This window comes from Orycteropus afer, unplaced genomic scaffold, assembly GCF_000298275.1.
Source record: "Orycteropus afer afer isolate SDZICR_OR568_19922 unplaced genomic scaffold, OryAfe1.0 scaffold00112, whole genome shotgun sequence".
Classification (NCBI taxonomy): domain Eukaryota; kingdom Metazoa; phylum Chordata; class Mammalia; order Tubulidentata; family Orycteropodidae; genus Orycteropus; species Orycteropus afer.
The window spans coordinates 1,342,004-1,357,121 of record NW_006921699.1 but is presented as its reverse complement, the minus strand read 5'-3'; the positions used below and the strand labels follow the sequence as shown (position 1 = coordinate 1,357,121).

The window sequence follows — 15,118 nt, the reverse complement described above, 5'->3', positions numbered from 1 at the left end:
AAGAATGTCTCTCTTCCCAGGATGTCCCTGGATATCCTGGAAGCAGGCCACACCCCTAGGGAAACTCCCCTTGGGCAGACTGGCCACTCAGAACACAGTCATCTGATCCCATCATGGGAACAACCACACAGAACTGGGGTCCAGCCAAGTTGACACACAGCTCCAACTATCACAATGAGACTGGCAATTAACTCCATGGTGGAATCTGCCATTAGCAGCTGAGTAGCTGCATTAGGATGTGATCTGCTTCCCGTATATAAGACACAGCTTTGGGATGGTCTCTAGACTTTTGGCATGCTTGAACCTGCATGTAGCCAAGTTGTTATTCAGCAGTCTGGCATGTCCTGCTGATCTTGGGACTTCTGGACTTGAATTAGTGGCCTGCCATGTTATTTGGTAACATTGGGACTGTGCCTTTTTACTTGTCAACCTTGGGCTTGTCAGCCTCAACAGCCAGCAGCTGTCTGAGTGAAGAAATGCCTCCACCTTCAGTGGGCCTGGAGCAGGAGGCAGAGCTGAAGCCCAAGGTTGAGGGGCTTTCACCCAGCCCTTAGAGCCTGGCACTTTGAACTTGGACTTAAAGCCTTAAAATTGTAATAGAATAAACTCCTGTTTGTTCAAGCCATCTCATTTGTGGTATATTCCTGTCAAAGCGGCACTAGGTAACCAAAACAAAGGCATAGGAAAGAAGACACAGGAAAAATGTAACCACAGGGAGGAAGTGGAAAGAAACCTGTTACACTGTGGGGATTGCAATCAATGTGACAAAACAAAATGTGTATGAACTGTTGAATGGAAAACTAATTTGCTCTATAAACTTTCACCCAAGTCATGATAAAAATAAACAAATTCCACGGCAAAAAAAAAAAAAGTTTGTTTTTCTTGTTGTTAGGTGACATGGAGTCAGTCTAGACTCCAGCAGCCCTACGTACAACAGAATGAAATACTGCCCTGTCCTGTGCCATCCTCACAATTGTTTCTATAGTTACAGTCACTATGTCAGTCCATCTCACTGAGGGTCTTACTCTTTTTCACTGACCCTCTACTTTACCATGCATGATATTCTTCTTTAGGGAGTGGTTTCTCCACATGTTTAAAATATATGAGAAGTCTGGCCATTTTCGCACATAAGGAGCATTCTGGCCATACTTCTTTCAAGATAGATTTCTTCATTCTTCAGGCAGTCTGTTGTATATACTGTAATGATTACAGCATTGAAAACCCCATGGGGGCAGTTATACTATGTCCTACAGGGTTGCTATAAGTTAGCATTTGCTCAACAGCAATGGGATTATGGACTAGAGCATCTTGATCCTGAGTGTCATGTTTTGGGATAGTAAAATGGAATTTTAATTTACATTAGGACAATTGAGGTTCATTAGCATGGTGGTTAAGGGAGCAAGGTTCAAGTTTTATTGACACCTCTTCCTATATCTGGTGACTTGCAAATGGCATTAGTGACTGTGCCCCTGTGTTATGTTATCAGAAGAGTAATCTTAGAAGCAGATGTTTTAGGGAGGCTGAAACTTTTTCTCCTGAATAAAAGTATAGTTCTCATATCTGATCTTTTTAACCCAACAGTTCCACATTGATATAATATTAAAGAATTGTTGTTGTTGTTGTTAGGTGCTGTCGAGCTGTGTATGACTCATAGCGACCCTGTCTATGCACAGGAGAATAATACACCGCCCAGTCCCACACCAACTCCATAATCCTTGCTATACATGAGCCCATCGCTGCAGCCACTGTGTCAATCCATCTTGCTGAGGACCTTCCCCTCTTTCGTCAACCCTCCACCTTACCAAGCATGAATCCCTCTCCAGGGAATGGTCCCTTCTGACAACATGAAGTAGGTGATTCAAAGTCTCGGCATTCTTGCTTCCAAGGAGCATTCCAGCTGCACTTCCTCCAGGACAGATCTGTTAGTTCTTTTAGCAGTCCATAGTACTTTCAGCATTCTTCACCAGCACCACAACTCAAAAGCATCAACTCTTCTTCAGTCTTCCTTATTCATTGTCCAGCTCTCACATGCATACAAAGCAATTGAAAATGTCATGGCTTGTGTCAGGTGCACCTTAGTCTTCAAGGAGACATCCTTGCTCCTCAGCACTTGAAAGAAGTCCCTTGCAGCCAACTTTCCCAGTGCTACATGTCATCTGATGTCCTGACTGCCGCTTCCATTGGCATCGATTGTAGAATCAAGCAATGTGACGTCTTTGACAACTTCAATCTTTTCTCCATTGATTGTGATGTTGCTTATAGGTCCAGTTGTCAGGATTTTTGTTTTCTTTATATTGAGATGTAATCCATACTGCAGGAGCTCTGGCAGCATAGTGCCTAAGGCACTTGACTGCTAACCAGAAGGCTGGCAGTTCAAACCCACCAGCCACTCCTCAGAAGGAAGATGGGGCAATCTACTTCTATAGTGGTACCACCTTGGAAACCCAAGGAGGGATCACTATGAGTTGGGTATGACTTGACAGCACATGACAACAACAAACAATCCACACTGCAGACTGTATTCTTCAATCTTCATCAGTAAGTACTTCAAGTCATCCTCACTTTCAGCAAGCAAAGTTGTGTTATCAGCCTATCACAGGTTGTTAATGATTCTTCTTCCAATCCTAATGCCACATTCTTCTTCATATAGTCCAGCTTCTTGGATTATTTGTTCGACATATAGATTGAAAAAGTATGGGGAAAGGATACAACCCTTATGCACTCCCTTCTTTTATTTCCCTCCCCTCCCCTTCCACCCCTGGTAACCAACAAAGAAAATTTCCTTCCTTAGATAAACTTTTCCTTGATTTTTACAATAACAGACTAATACAATATTTGTCCTTATGTGATTGACTTAATTCATTCAGCATAAGGTCCTCTAAGTTCATACACATTATGCAGTGTTTTGCAGATTCTAGGTTATTCTTTAGGGTTGCATAGTATTCCAATGTGTGTATGTACCAAAGTTTGATTATCCATTCCTCAGTTGATGGACACCTAGGTTGTTTCTATCTTTTGCTATTGTAAATAGTGCTGTGATGAACATGGATCATACTCCCTTCTTGATTTTATATCATGCAGTGTCTCCTTGTTCTGTTCAAACAACAGCCTCCTGGTCAACGTTCCTCATGAGCACAATCAAGTGTTCTGGAATTCCCATTCTTCTCAATGTTATCCACAATTTGTTATGAACTACACTATCAAATGCCTTTGCATAGTCAATAAAACACAAGTAAACATCTTTCTGGTATTCTTTGCTTTGAGCCAGGATCCATCTGACAGTAGTTATGATATTCCTTGTTCCACATCCTCTTCTGAATCCAGCTTGCACCTTGGAAGTTCTCTGTCAATATACTGCTGCAACCGCTTTTGAATTATCTTCAGTTAAGATCTTATTTGTGTGCAATTTTAATGATATTGTTAGATAATTTCCTGGAACCTTGTTCTTCGCCAATTCCTTCAGTACAGCTTCGACTTCTTCCTTCAGTACCATTGGTTCTTGATCATATGGCATCTCCTGAAATGAATGAAGATCTACCAGTTCTTTTTGGTACAGTGACTCTGTGTTTCCTTCCATCTTCTTTTGATGTTTCCTACATCATTCAATATTTTGCCCATAGAATCTTTCAATATTGCAACTCGAGGCTTAATTTTTTCCTCAGTTCTTTCGGCTTGAGAAATGCCGAGCATGTTCTTTCCTTTTGGTTTTCTAACTCCAGGTCTTTGCACATTTCATTATAGTAATTGGCTTTGTCTGCTTGAGCTCTCTTTGAGATCTTCAGTTCAGTTTTTTTTTATCTTATCATTTCTTCCATTTGCTTTAGCTACTCTCTGTTCAAGGGCAAGTTTCAGAGCCTCTTCTGACACCCATTTTGGTTTTTCTTCCTTTCCTGTCTTTTTTATCCTTTTCCTTTCTTCATGGATGATTTTCTTGATGTCATCCCACAATTCCTCTGGTTTTCGGTCATTGGTGTTCAATGCATCAAATCTATTTTTAGATGGTTTCTAAATTCAGGAGGGATATATTCAAGGTCATACTTTGGTTCTTGTGGACTTGTTTTAATTGTCTTTAACTTCAAGTTGTACTTGTATATGAGCAGTTGATGGTCTGTTCCACAATCAGCTCCTGGCCTTATTTTTGGCTGAAGATATTGAGCTTTTCCATTGTCTCCTACCACAGATGTAGTCAATCTGATTCCTGTGTATTCCATCTGGTGAAGTCCACGTGTATAGCCGCCATTTGTGTTGTTGAAAAAAGGTATTTGTAATGAATAAGTCATTGGTCTTGCAAAATTCTATCATGTGATTTCCAGTGTCATTTCTATCACTAAGGCTAAATTTTCCCACTACTGGTGATTACTGTGTTTCCAACTTTTGCATTCTAGTCACCAGTGATAATTAACACATCCTGATTGCATGTTCTGTCAATTTCAGACTGCAGAAACTGATAAAAGTCTTCAATTTCTTCATTTTTGGCTTTGATAGTTGGTGCATAAATTTGAATAATAGTCATATTAACTGGTTTTCCTTGTAGGTGTATGGATATTATCCTATCACTGACAGCATTTTACTTCAGGACAGATCTTGAAACATACTCTGTGATGATGAATGCCATGCCATTCCTCTTCAAATTGTCATTCCTGGCATAGTAGACCACATGGTGGGCTGATTCAAAATGGCCAAAAACAGTTCATTTCAGCTCTCTAATGCCTAGGCTATCAATCTTTACGCGCTCCATTTCATTTTTGACAACTTCCAATTTTCCTAGATTCATGCTTCATACATTCTATGTTCTGATTATTCATGGATGTTTGCATCTCTTTCTCCTCAATTTGAGTCATGCCACGTCAGCAAATGGAGGTCCCGAAAGCTTTACCTTATCCATATCATTAAGGCTGGTTCTATTCTGATGATACAGCTCTTTCCTGATCCTATTTTGAGAGCCTTCTGACCTAAGTGGCTTATCCTCCTGCACTGTATCAGACAATGTTTCCGAGCTACTCATAAAGTTGCACAGTAATGTATCAGACAGTGGTTCTCCTATTCATAAGGTTTTCCCTGGCCAATTCTTTGAGAAGTGGATCGCCTCCTCCTTCTTCCTAGTCTGTCTCAGTCTGTAAGCTGTTTAAACCTGTTCACCATGGGCAACCCTACTGGGTTTGAGATACCAGTGGCACAGCCTCAAGCCTCACAGCAACATGCCACCACAGTAGGACAAACTGACAGACAAGTTTGTCTCCCTTAGCTGTTCAAAACAGTAAAGAATAGATAACAATTATTTTCTCTCTTTCTTCCTTGCTGACCCTGTATTTAAAGAGGTTGCTTATAATACACCTCTTTTTGGAAAGAGAACAAAGTAAAAGAAAAAAGATAATATACACCAAAACTGAACTTGAATATATTTTCAATTTAATTTGCATAATTGAGTATATTTTTTGTCTTCCTTTATTATAAGCTTGCTCTATAGATCTGTGATTTGAGTAGAATGCTTCAACACATAGGAAATGTGATATATGATAGCAAGTATATTTCTATTGCTTTCAAGTATAAAAGTAAATGAGACTATAGAAATGAAGCTATTATATGATCAGAGAATAATAAAATAACACAGCTCTTATGTAAGCAGTAATGTTCTTTCCCTTACTATTAATATCTATAATTATCTATGAAGTAATTTTTCCCAAGATGAAAGCTTGTAAGGTTGTTGTATTTGGAAATTTTCTTCCTACGGGACCTGTAACTGCTCTTTTTTGTGCCAGCCATAAGTCCCTCAGTGTCTTTGGTTCTGTATAGACAGGCTTGAGCCTATTTCCATTCTTACTGAATTAGTGCAACTTGCTAGTGTAAATCAAAACAAAAACACCAAATAACTGATTCATGATTTATAGGATGTCCAGTTTTCAACTTGTTAAAAATAGCATTTACTTTTTTTTTTTTAATCAAAATTTCATTCCATGGACAACCATTTTGTGAGGAAAAATATTCACAGCTCACTCTTCCCTATTAGAAATCTTTTGCCCCAGAGTACAGAGGATTATCTCAAGTTTATAGGTGATGTAGTTGTTATTTTGAGCCTTGTTTTGCTCAGTAACTTCTGGAGTTTGGGAAATGTACAGAGGAACTTTGAGTGAATTTTAATCTAAGCACCTCAAATATCACCTCTTCATTGTGACTGTCCTCACTCCTTCACCCCATTGCTTTTGTTTTATGACACAAATGTACATTTACAAATAATCTATAAATCTATTTATAATAACCTATAAATAATATGGGAGTGCTTTGGTAGCATAGTGCCTAAGGCATTTGCTAACCATAAGGCTGGCAGTTTAAACTCACCAGCCACTCCTTGAAAGGAAGGCTGGGCAATCTACTTCCTAGAGATAGCGCCTAGGAAACCCAAGGAGGGTCGCTATGGAATCCACTCCTTGGCAGTTTTTTTTTTTTTAAATAAATAATATATAATTAAAAAAGCTTTTTAACATTGAAACAGTTTGACCACTGACAGATTTTCAAAGGAATAGAATTTCTACCCACACTTTATATTTTGGACCACTTATTTGTAGCTTAAATTCTAACTGCAACTCAGTGGGGATTTGTTGACTGCTAACCAGAAGGCCACTCCTCAGAAGGAAGGTTGGGCAATCTACTTCCATAGTGATGCCGCCCTGGAAACCCAAGGAGGGGTTGCTATGAGTCGGTCAGACTCCACAGCACATTACAACAAAAACAACCAGAAGGCTGGCGGTTCAAACCCACCAGCCACTCCTGGAAGGGAGGATGGGCCAATCTACTTCCCTAGTGATACTGCCGCGGAAACTCAAGGGGGAGGTCGGTCGCTTTGAGTGGAATCCAACTTCACAACAGTGAGTTTGGTTCTTCTGGTTAAAGAACATTAAATTTTATTTGTATACCTAGTTCAATGGGAGCTCTGGTAGCATAGTGGCTAAGGCACTTGACTGCTAACCAGAAGGCTGGCGGTTCAAATCCACCAGCCACTCCTCGGAAGGAAGGTTGGGCAATCCTACTTCCGTAGTGATACTGCCTCGGAAACCCAAGGAGGGGTCGCTATGAGTCGGGGCCGACTCCACGGCAAATAACTACAACAACAACAACATACCTAGTTCAATAAAATTCTCAAATATTTTTGTCTATTCTTCCAACTTCATGCCAGTCATTTCCTGATGACAGCCACATTTCTCTGCGAATTGCATCCCACAGCATAAATACCTCATCCTAAAGAGGGGAGGATGGTTGGGTGAATGAGTGGCGGTGCTGAAGCTTCGTAAGACTAATTTGATCTGAAACCCCTCTCAAACCCATTTGGTAATGATTCCACTGTTTCTCCCTCCTCCCATACTTACAAAATTATAAGATCGGATTTTTTATTAAAGTTCTAAATAGTGTAAAGGGTTAGACATTTATACATATATACCTTCTACCTTACTGCCGTGGAGTCGATTTGGACTCATAGCGACCCCTCCTTGGGTTTCTGAGGCAGTATTACTACGGAAGTAGATTGCCCAACCTCCCTTCAGAGGAGTGGCTGGTGTGTTTTTGAACCGCCAGCCTTCTGGTTAGCAGTCAAGTGCCTTAAGCAGTACGCTACCAGAGCTAGGCTTCCTGATATCATTGGTTTCAATTCTGTACTTGTTGGTTACATAGAAAACTGAGCCAACACCTAGTCTCCGATTGCTAGCCCTTCCAAACGGTTAACGCCAGTATCAAGGGTTCGAGACGCTAGCCAGAAACGACGACGATTCCTACCCTGTAATCCTTGGCCCAGGCTCTCTATGCTAGAAGCCACTACTGTGGCGAGGGCCCCTGCAGGTTCCACCACTAGTCACCGTGAGCCAGCCCCTGCGCTGTTGAGCTCTAAGCCTAAAATCCCCGCAGCCCGGGTACACTCAAGAGAGCGCTTTCTCTGCTCTGCTCCAGTGGCCTCTGGACTCCACCAGATGGAGGTGCGAAGCCACAGAAGCCTGGAAGGGGTCGGTAGGAGAGGGTTACTTGCTCATAGCACTATAAGCAACTCTTCTTCGTCGTGGGTGAGAGGAGCTGAGGGCTTCTGCGATCCAAAATTCCAGGAGGCGACCCCGCACCACCGCCGTACCCTCAGATAGCAGTTTATAGCCAGAAAGGGAAAGAGCGGAACCTGGGCACGTTCCTTCCCCTCCTCTCCAGCCATGGTCTAGTTCCCCACCCCTCCCCTCCGCGCACGCCCCGCCCCGTCGCTGCCACGTGATGTCACCCATTTGCTAGCCTATGGGCGTCAGCTCCGCCCCACACCCCCGCCTTGCCCCCTGCTCTGCGCGCCGCCACGTGATGAGGCTCACCGCCAACCAATGAGCTCCGGCCTTGGCTCGCGCCCCGCCCCGCGCGCCGTGGCTGTTTGAAGTGACTAATTTCTGTCATATGACTGAGGCGCCCATGGGGGTGGCGGGGCGGCTCTAGGAGCGGGGGCCTAGTAAACGCCCTGCGGAGCGACCCGGGTTTGGCGGTGGCCAGCATGGCCCCTACGCTGTTCCAGAAGCTCTTCAGCAAGAGGAGCGGACTGGGCGCGTCCGGTCGGGACGCCCGCGACCCGGATTGTGCGTTCAGGTAGGGTGCTGCGGGTCGGCCAGGCGGGGGGCGCAGGGCTGGTGGCCTTGTGGGCTCCGGGGCTCCAGGGGCTCTAGGGCCTTCGATGCCCAGGCCCGAGCAGCGCCGTGGCGGGACCTGGACCTAGTCCGCATCGGGAGGGATCAGACAGCTGCGGATTTGCACTCAAGGACTGGAGTGCGGTCTTGCACCCCCCCATCACGTCGCCCCTTCCCCCTCCCCGGGGCGAGTTTGTTTACGTCTAGCCCGGCAGCCACGCGCGGCTCTGCCCCTCCGGATCGAGCACCGCGGCCTGAAGCATTAGATCCACACGCCTTGCTGGCGGAGTGTAGAGTTGGGCACGGGCTGGGTTGGACCTCAGACACTGTCCTCCGGCCAGAGAAGTTCTCCTCTCCTGTCTTCGCCCCCCAGGTGCTCGAGTCCAGCGTGGGTGATGGTGTGAAGGGAGCAGCAGTTTTGGCTAGCGTCTGAGTGTAGAGAAGGGTGAAGGAGCGCGGAGGCAAGGTGCCGTTTTTTCAGGTTTCTGGAACACTAAAATAGGAGGTGTGCAGTTAACGCACAGAGCGACCTTAGGAAGGAGAAATGTGAAACCTAAGAGGTTAGACTCCTGACCGAACTGAAGCAGGGCTGAAGTAAGTGTGGCTGTAGACTTGGCCACAGGATCATCCCCCTTAGAAATGTAACAGAAAAGGAGTTTCTTAAAATAAAAAATTATAGCAGAATATATGTAGTATCACAGGCTTTATTAACTTTTGAGTGTAGTACCTGTTGCTGTAGTATAACTTCTTAGGATTGTAAGACTTAATATAAACCTGGATTCAGGATAAAATGTAGTTACGAAACTACGTTTGAAGAGGAAATTTTATGGCTTCCAAACAGCCTTCATTCTTACTGCAGTGTGGAAACTTGTAAATATAACTAGGCTAAATATCAAGTATCACTCAAACATGGTAGTATAACAGACAGAGCCCAGTTGTAGTAAAAAAAAAAAAAAATTTGTTAAATTTTTCAGCAGGCAAAAGTATGAAATGATTATGCCACACTGGTTTAAGGTTTTGATATTCTTAAAATTATTCATCCCAGTTCAGTTCCTATTAGTAAGCATCTGATAAATACATGTAAAATTGAACTATTACATGGAAAGAAATTTACTGACTTTTAGAGGAGGAGAAGTCTCATATGTGAACATCTTGAGAAAGTGCTTAGGTAAAGCAGATAATGGTCTTTTACCACTGGGAAATAAATGTCTTGCCATGCTTATCTAATGACTTTCCTTAAACATTTCTTTAGTATTTTTCTTTTGAAAAATGAGAGTGCAGTCAAAATAAAATTACATTGAGCTGCATAGTAACTCAAGAGACAATAGAAAGTAGGTTTGGGGGATATTAAAAAGGTGACTGTTCTGGTTACCTAGTGCTGGTCTGACAGGGATATACCACAAATGGGATGACTTTAACAAACAGGAGTTTATTCTTACAATTTGGAGGCTTTAAGTCCGAGTTCAAATGCCAGGCTCTAGGGGCTTGGTGAGAGCCCCTCAGCCTTGGGCTTCAGCTCTGCCTCCTGCTCCCAGCCCACTGGAGCTAGAGGCTTATCTTCATTCTGTCAGCTGCTGAGGCCAACAAGCCCAAGGTTGACAAGTAAAAAGGCACAGTCCCAGTGGTACCAAACCACACAGCAGGCCATTAATTCAAGTCCATTTAAAGTCCCAAGGTTGGCAGAGCATGACAGGCTGCTGAATAACGACAAGGCTACATGCAGGCTTCCAGCGTGCGGTAAGCTAGAGACCATTCCCCAAGGCTTCTCATATACAAAAAGCAGACCACATCACTAAAGCAACTACTCAGCTGCTCACAGTAGATTCCTCCATGGAGTTGATTACCAGTCTTATTATGGGGAATACTACATCCAGCTGCGCAGCCACTCAACCAGGCCCCGCCAGGTTGACACACAAACTTAACTACCACAGTGACATTTGAATAGGCACTTGCTTTCCATTTCTTGGTCAAGATTGACTTTGGGTACCCAAATTTCCAGGGGCCTGTAGTCATTCACATGAAAAAACATTTTTATATCTAATTTATTTAAAATAATTTATGGTCTACTAACACGCTAACAATATTAGCTACTAAGCTAATGATATTAGCTTACTGCTAATATTAGCTTATAGTTGCCTAAACACTTTCTCAAACAACATAAAAAAATATTTGATATTTTACAACAACCTTGTGAATTAGGCAGGACAAATAGCAGTATAAATAACCATATAATACTTTCTCCAACGGAGGAATTCAGTGTACACTCAATAACTACGGTACTTATAAAAGTGATTGTTTTAAAAATGAGATGTGCACAAGTGTTATTGTTAGTTGCTGTCAAGTTGACTCTGACTCATGGTGATCCTGTGTACAACAGAATGAAATGTTGCCTAGTACTGCACCTGCTTCATGATCCTTGGTCCCTTTATGCCACTTTGTGTTCTGAGGGCTTTTGAATCTAGGAGGCTCATCTTCCAGCACTATATGGGACAATATTCTGTTGTTTTCATAAGTAGATTGCCAGACCTTTCTTCCTGTCCTGTCTTGGTCTGGAAGCTCTGCTGAAACCTGTGCACCATGAGCGACACTGCTGGTATTTGAAGTACCAGTGCATAGTTTCCAGCATCATAGCAACAGATGGCCACCACAAACGAGTGGTAGGTGTACATATGAGAAAATCATATCTCTTATTAAGTTCACTCACCTAGTAAATTACAGACCCAGTGAACCTAGGGTTTTTTTTTTAACAACTTCCTTGAGGTATACTTTACATACAATAAAACGGACCCATTTTGAGCATACACTTCTATTGAGTTTTGGTAAATGTAGGCAGATTTGTATCCCCTTCCGCAATCAAGTTTTAGAACACTTCCATCACCGAAAGCGTTCCCTCATGCCCCTTTGCTATTAGTTCCTAGTACTCCTACCTCCACCCCAGGACAATCACAGATCTGCTTTTTGTCATAGTGTTGACATTTCTGTAATTTCATATAATTGTAATTATGCTGTATATAGTGTTTTGTTGGGCTTATTTTCATTTATCATGATGATTGAGATTCATCCATGTTGTGTGTATCATTAGTTCCTTTTTACTACTGAGTGGTTTTTCCATTGTATGGCTGTATCACAAATTTTTTTATACATACACTAGATTATGGACAAGTATCAGCCGTTGTCAGATTTGGGCTATTATGAATAATGTTGACTATTTGTGCACAAATCTTTATGTGGACATGTTTTCATTTCTCTTGGGCAGATTCTTAGGAGTAGGATTGCTAGGTTATATAAATACATGTTTAATGTTTTAAGAAATTACTAAACTTTCCAAAGTGCTTGTACCGTTTTGCATTCCCACTAGCAGTGTATCAAGGTTATAACCAAAACCAAACCAAACTCACTGCCATCGAGTCGGATCTGAATCATAGCTACCCCTCCTTGGGTTTCTGAGGTGGTATCACTACGGAAGTAGATCACCCAACCTTCCTTCTGAGGAGTGGCTGGTGGGTTTGAACTGCCAGCCTTCTGGTTAGCAATCAAATTGCCTTAGGCACTATAGTTGATATTGTCAGTCTTTTTGATTATAGCCATTCTAGTGGTTGTCTCGTTGTGGTTTTATTTTACATTTCTCTAATGACTAATGATGTTCAGTATCTTTCCATGTAATACAGATTTTTGAGTATACCAATTTAATGTTCATTCCAGTATACCACACCTTCCTTTCTGGAATACCTTCTGTGGTTTTGGTTTGTTTAATCAGTTTAGGAGCTCCTGGTGCAAACTGTTAAGTATGCAGCTACTCAGTAAAGTAGGCAGTTTCTGAAAGGTCACAGCCATTGTGAAAACCCTCTGGAGCACAGTTCTACTCTGAAATGGATGGGGTTGTCATAAGTTGAAATCAATTGCATGGTAACTGACTTTTTTTTTTTTTTTTTTTTAAGTTTTTAAATCACATTTGAGTACAGTTAGCCATTCACAACTAACTGTAACTTACCCCCCAAAAAAGGTAGATCCTAAAGGTAAGCAGTAGGAAAGACCCAGTGGTGATAAGCCATAATGGAACTCTAGGATAGGATACACTTTTGAGAGAGGCCTTAGGAGCCTTTTAGTAATGTCTTTCATGATTACCCCATTGGAGAAGATAGATCAAGTACCACTCTTTCCTCCTAGTCTTCACTCAATGAGCCCCTCATCTAATAGCTGTGTGTCTCTGTCTTATCTGAGCTTCTTGAGCCTGAGATGAAGGATATCACAGGGAAGATATTATTCCAGTCATTTATATAATTAAAATAATCATTAATTTTTATCTTGTAAATAATTTTGGAAAGAAGGTGTTTTCTAGCAGAAGGTATTGTTTTATTTTTATTTGTCTTATTTCCATTGGGCTTCTTATCAGTAAAAATAAGAATTAAGTATAAACTTAGTAACTGCCCTACATATAAAAGTGATTGCTTTTTAAAGTATTTTAAATATTTCTGAATTGAGTTTAAAAGTAGAAATTTAAAAGTGAAATTCTAATTTGGTGAAGAAGGTTGTTTCAAAGTTAAATGTCTGTAAGACATAACCATGGTCTGTTCAAAAAGCAATTTATATATTTTATTTTTAATGCATGAACCTTTATTCTTACTGTCTGTCCTTAACCTCTGGTAACTACTTAACTGAAGGTCTTTCTGACATCACTCTTATCTTCCTTCAAACTGCTGTCCACTTCATTCTTTAAAAAAAAAAACATAAATTCTGATCATGATTAACAGTTAAATAGCATAGAATTTAGTATCTCTGTTGTTAGTTGCTGTTGAGTCTATTCTGACTCATAGCAACACCATGTGAGCAGAGTAGAATTGTTCCATACAGTTTTCAAGTTTGTAAACTTTTGGAAGCTAATTGCCAGGCCTGTTTTCAGAGGTGCCTTTGGGTTCAAACTGCCAAACTTTTGGAACATTTAATGGTGTGTGCCACCCAGGGGCTCCTGAATCACTGTTACAGGATTATTTTGAGGATTCAGGATCTTTAAAAAAAAAAAAACACAAATCAGGCATACCAAACCCACTGCCATCAAGTCGATTCTGACTCATAGTGAACCCCCTATTGGGTTTTCTAGGTTGTAAACCTTTACAGTTTACAAGATTCTCATTTTCCTTCTGCAGAGCATCTGTTGGATTTGAATGGCTAACCTTCTGATTAGCAGTCAAATACCTTATGCACTGTACCACCAGAACTCCTTAACAGGGTGCTTATTAGCACATGGTGTTTAGGAACCAGAAGTTATTATTACTAAGATATCATCACTCTTTTGGGGAGCTCTGGTAGCATAGCGCTTAAGGCACTTGACTGCTAACCAGAAGGCTGGCGTTTCAAACCCACCAGCCACTCCTTGGAAGGAAGATGGGGCAGTCTACTTCCGGAGTGATACTGCCTCGGAAATCCAAGGAGGGGTTGCTATGAGTCGGGTCTGACTCGACGGCACGTAACAACAACAGCAACAACATCACTTTTTTGTGTAAAGCGATTCAGTTAGGGCTCAGGCTCCTTACTATGACCCTGCCTGGTGTGGCGGTGGTGGTGTTATGTGCCATCAAATCATCTCTGTCTCATAGCGGCCCTATGTACAACAGAATGAAACACTGCCTGGTCCTGTGCCAGCATCACAATGTCTATTGTACCTGAGCCCATTGCTGTAGCAATGTCAATCTATCTTGTTGAAGGTCTTCCCCTCTTTTTTTGACCCTCCACTTTACCAAGCATGACGTCCTTCTCCAGATAATGGTCTCCTTCTGACAACATGACCAAAGTAGGTAAGACAAAGTCTAGCCATTCTCACTTCCAAGAAGGATTCCTGCTGCACTTCTTCTAGGACAGATTTGTTAGTTCTTTTAACAGTCATTGGTGCTTTCAGCATTCTTCACCAATACCACAACTCAAAAGAATCAACTCTTCTTCGGTCTTCCTTATTCATTGTCCAGCATATGAGGTGATTGAAAACACCATAGCTTGGGTTAGGTACATCTTAGTCTTCAAGGAGCTATCTTTGCTCCTCAGAACTCGAAGGAGGTCTTTGGCAACAGATATTGCCCAATGCAATGTGTCTTTTGATCTCTTGATTGCTGCTTCCATTGGCTTTGATTGTAGAACTAAGTAATATGAAGTCTTTGACAACTTCAGTCTTTTCTCCATTTGTCGTGATGCTGCTTCTTGGTCCAGTTGTGAGGATTTTTGTTTTCTTTATGTTGAGGTGTAATCCATACTGCAGACTATATAGTCTTTAATTTTCATCAGTAAGTGCTCCATATCATTCTTACTTTCTGCAAGCCAAGTTTTGTTATCTGTGTATCTCAGGTTTTAACGAGCTTTCCTCCAATCCTGATACCACATTCTTTTTCGTATAGTCCATCTTCTTGGATTATTTGCTCAGCATTCAGATTGAATAAATATGGTGAAAAGATACAAGCCCAACATACTCCTTTCCTGATTTTTTTTTTTTTTTT

General features: G+C 41.7%; 1 protein-coding gene across 1 annotated transcript in view; it reads left to right on the top strand.

Annotated features, from left to right (window-relative positions):
* The first annotated feature begins 8,506 nt into the window (after positions 1 to 8,506).
* The window catches only part of RAPGEF6 (Rap guanine nucleotide exchange factor 6), a 682,053-nt gene continuing 675,441 nt past the window's right edge, over positions 8,507 to 15,118 (top strand). The window contains exon 1 of the mRNA XM_042781366.1: positions 8,507 to 8,598. Coding sequence (XP_042637300.1) covers positions 8,507 to 8,598 — 92 coding nt within the window. The remainder of the gene's footprint in view (positions 8,599 to 15,118) is intronic.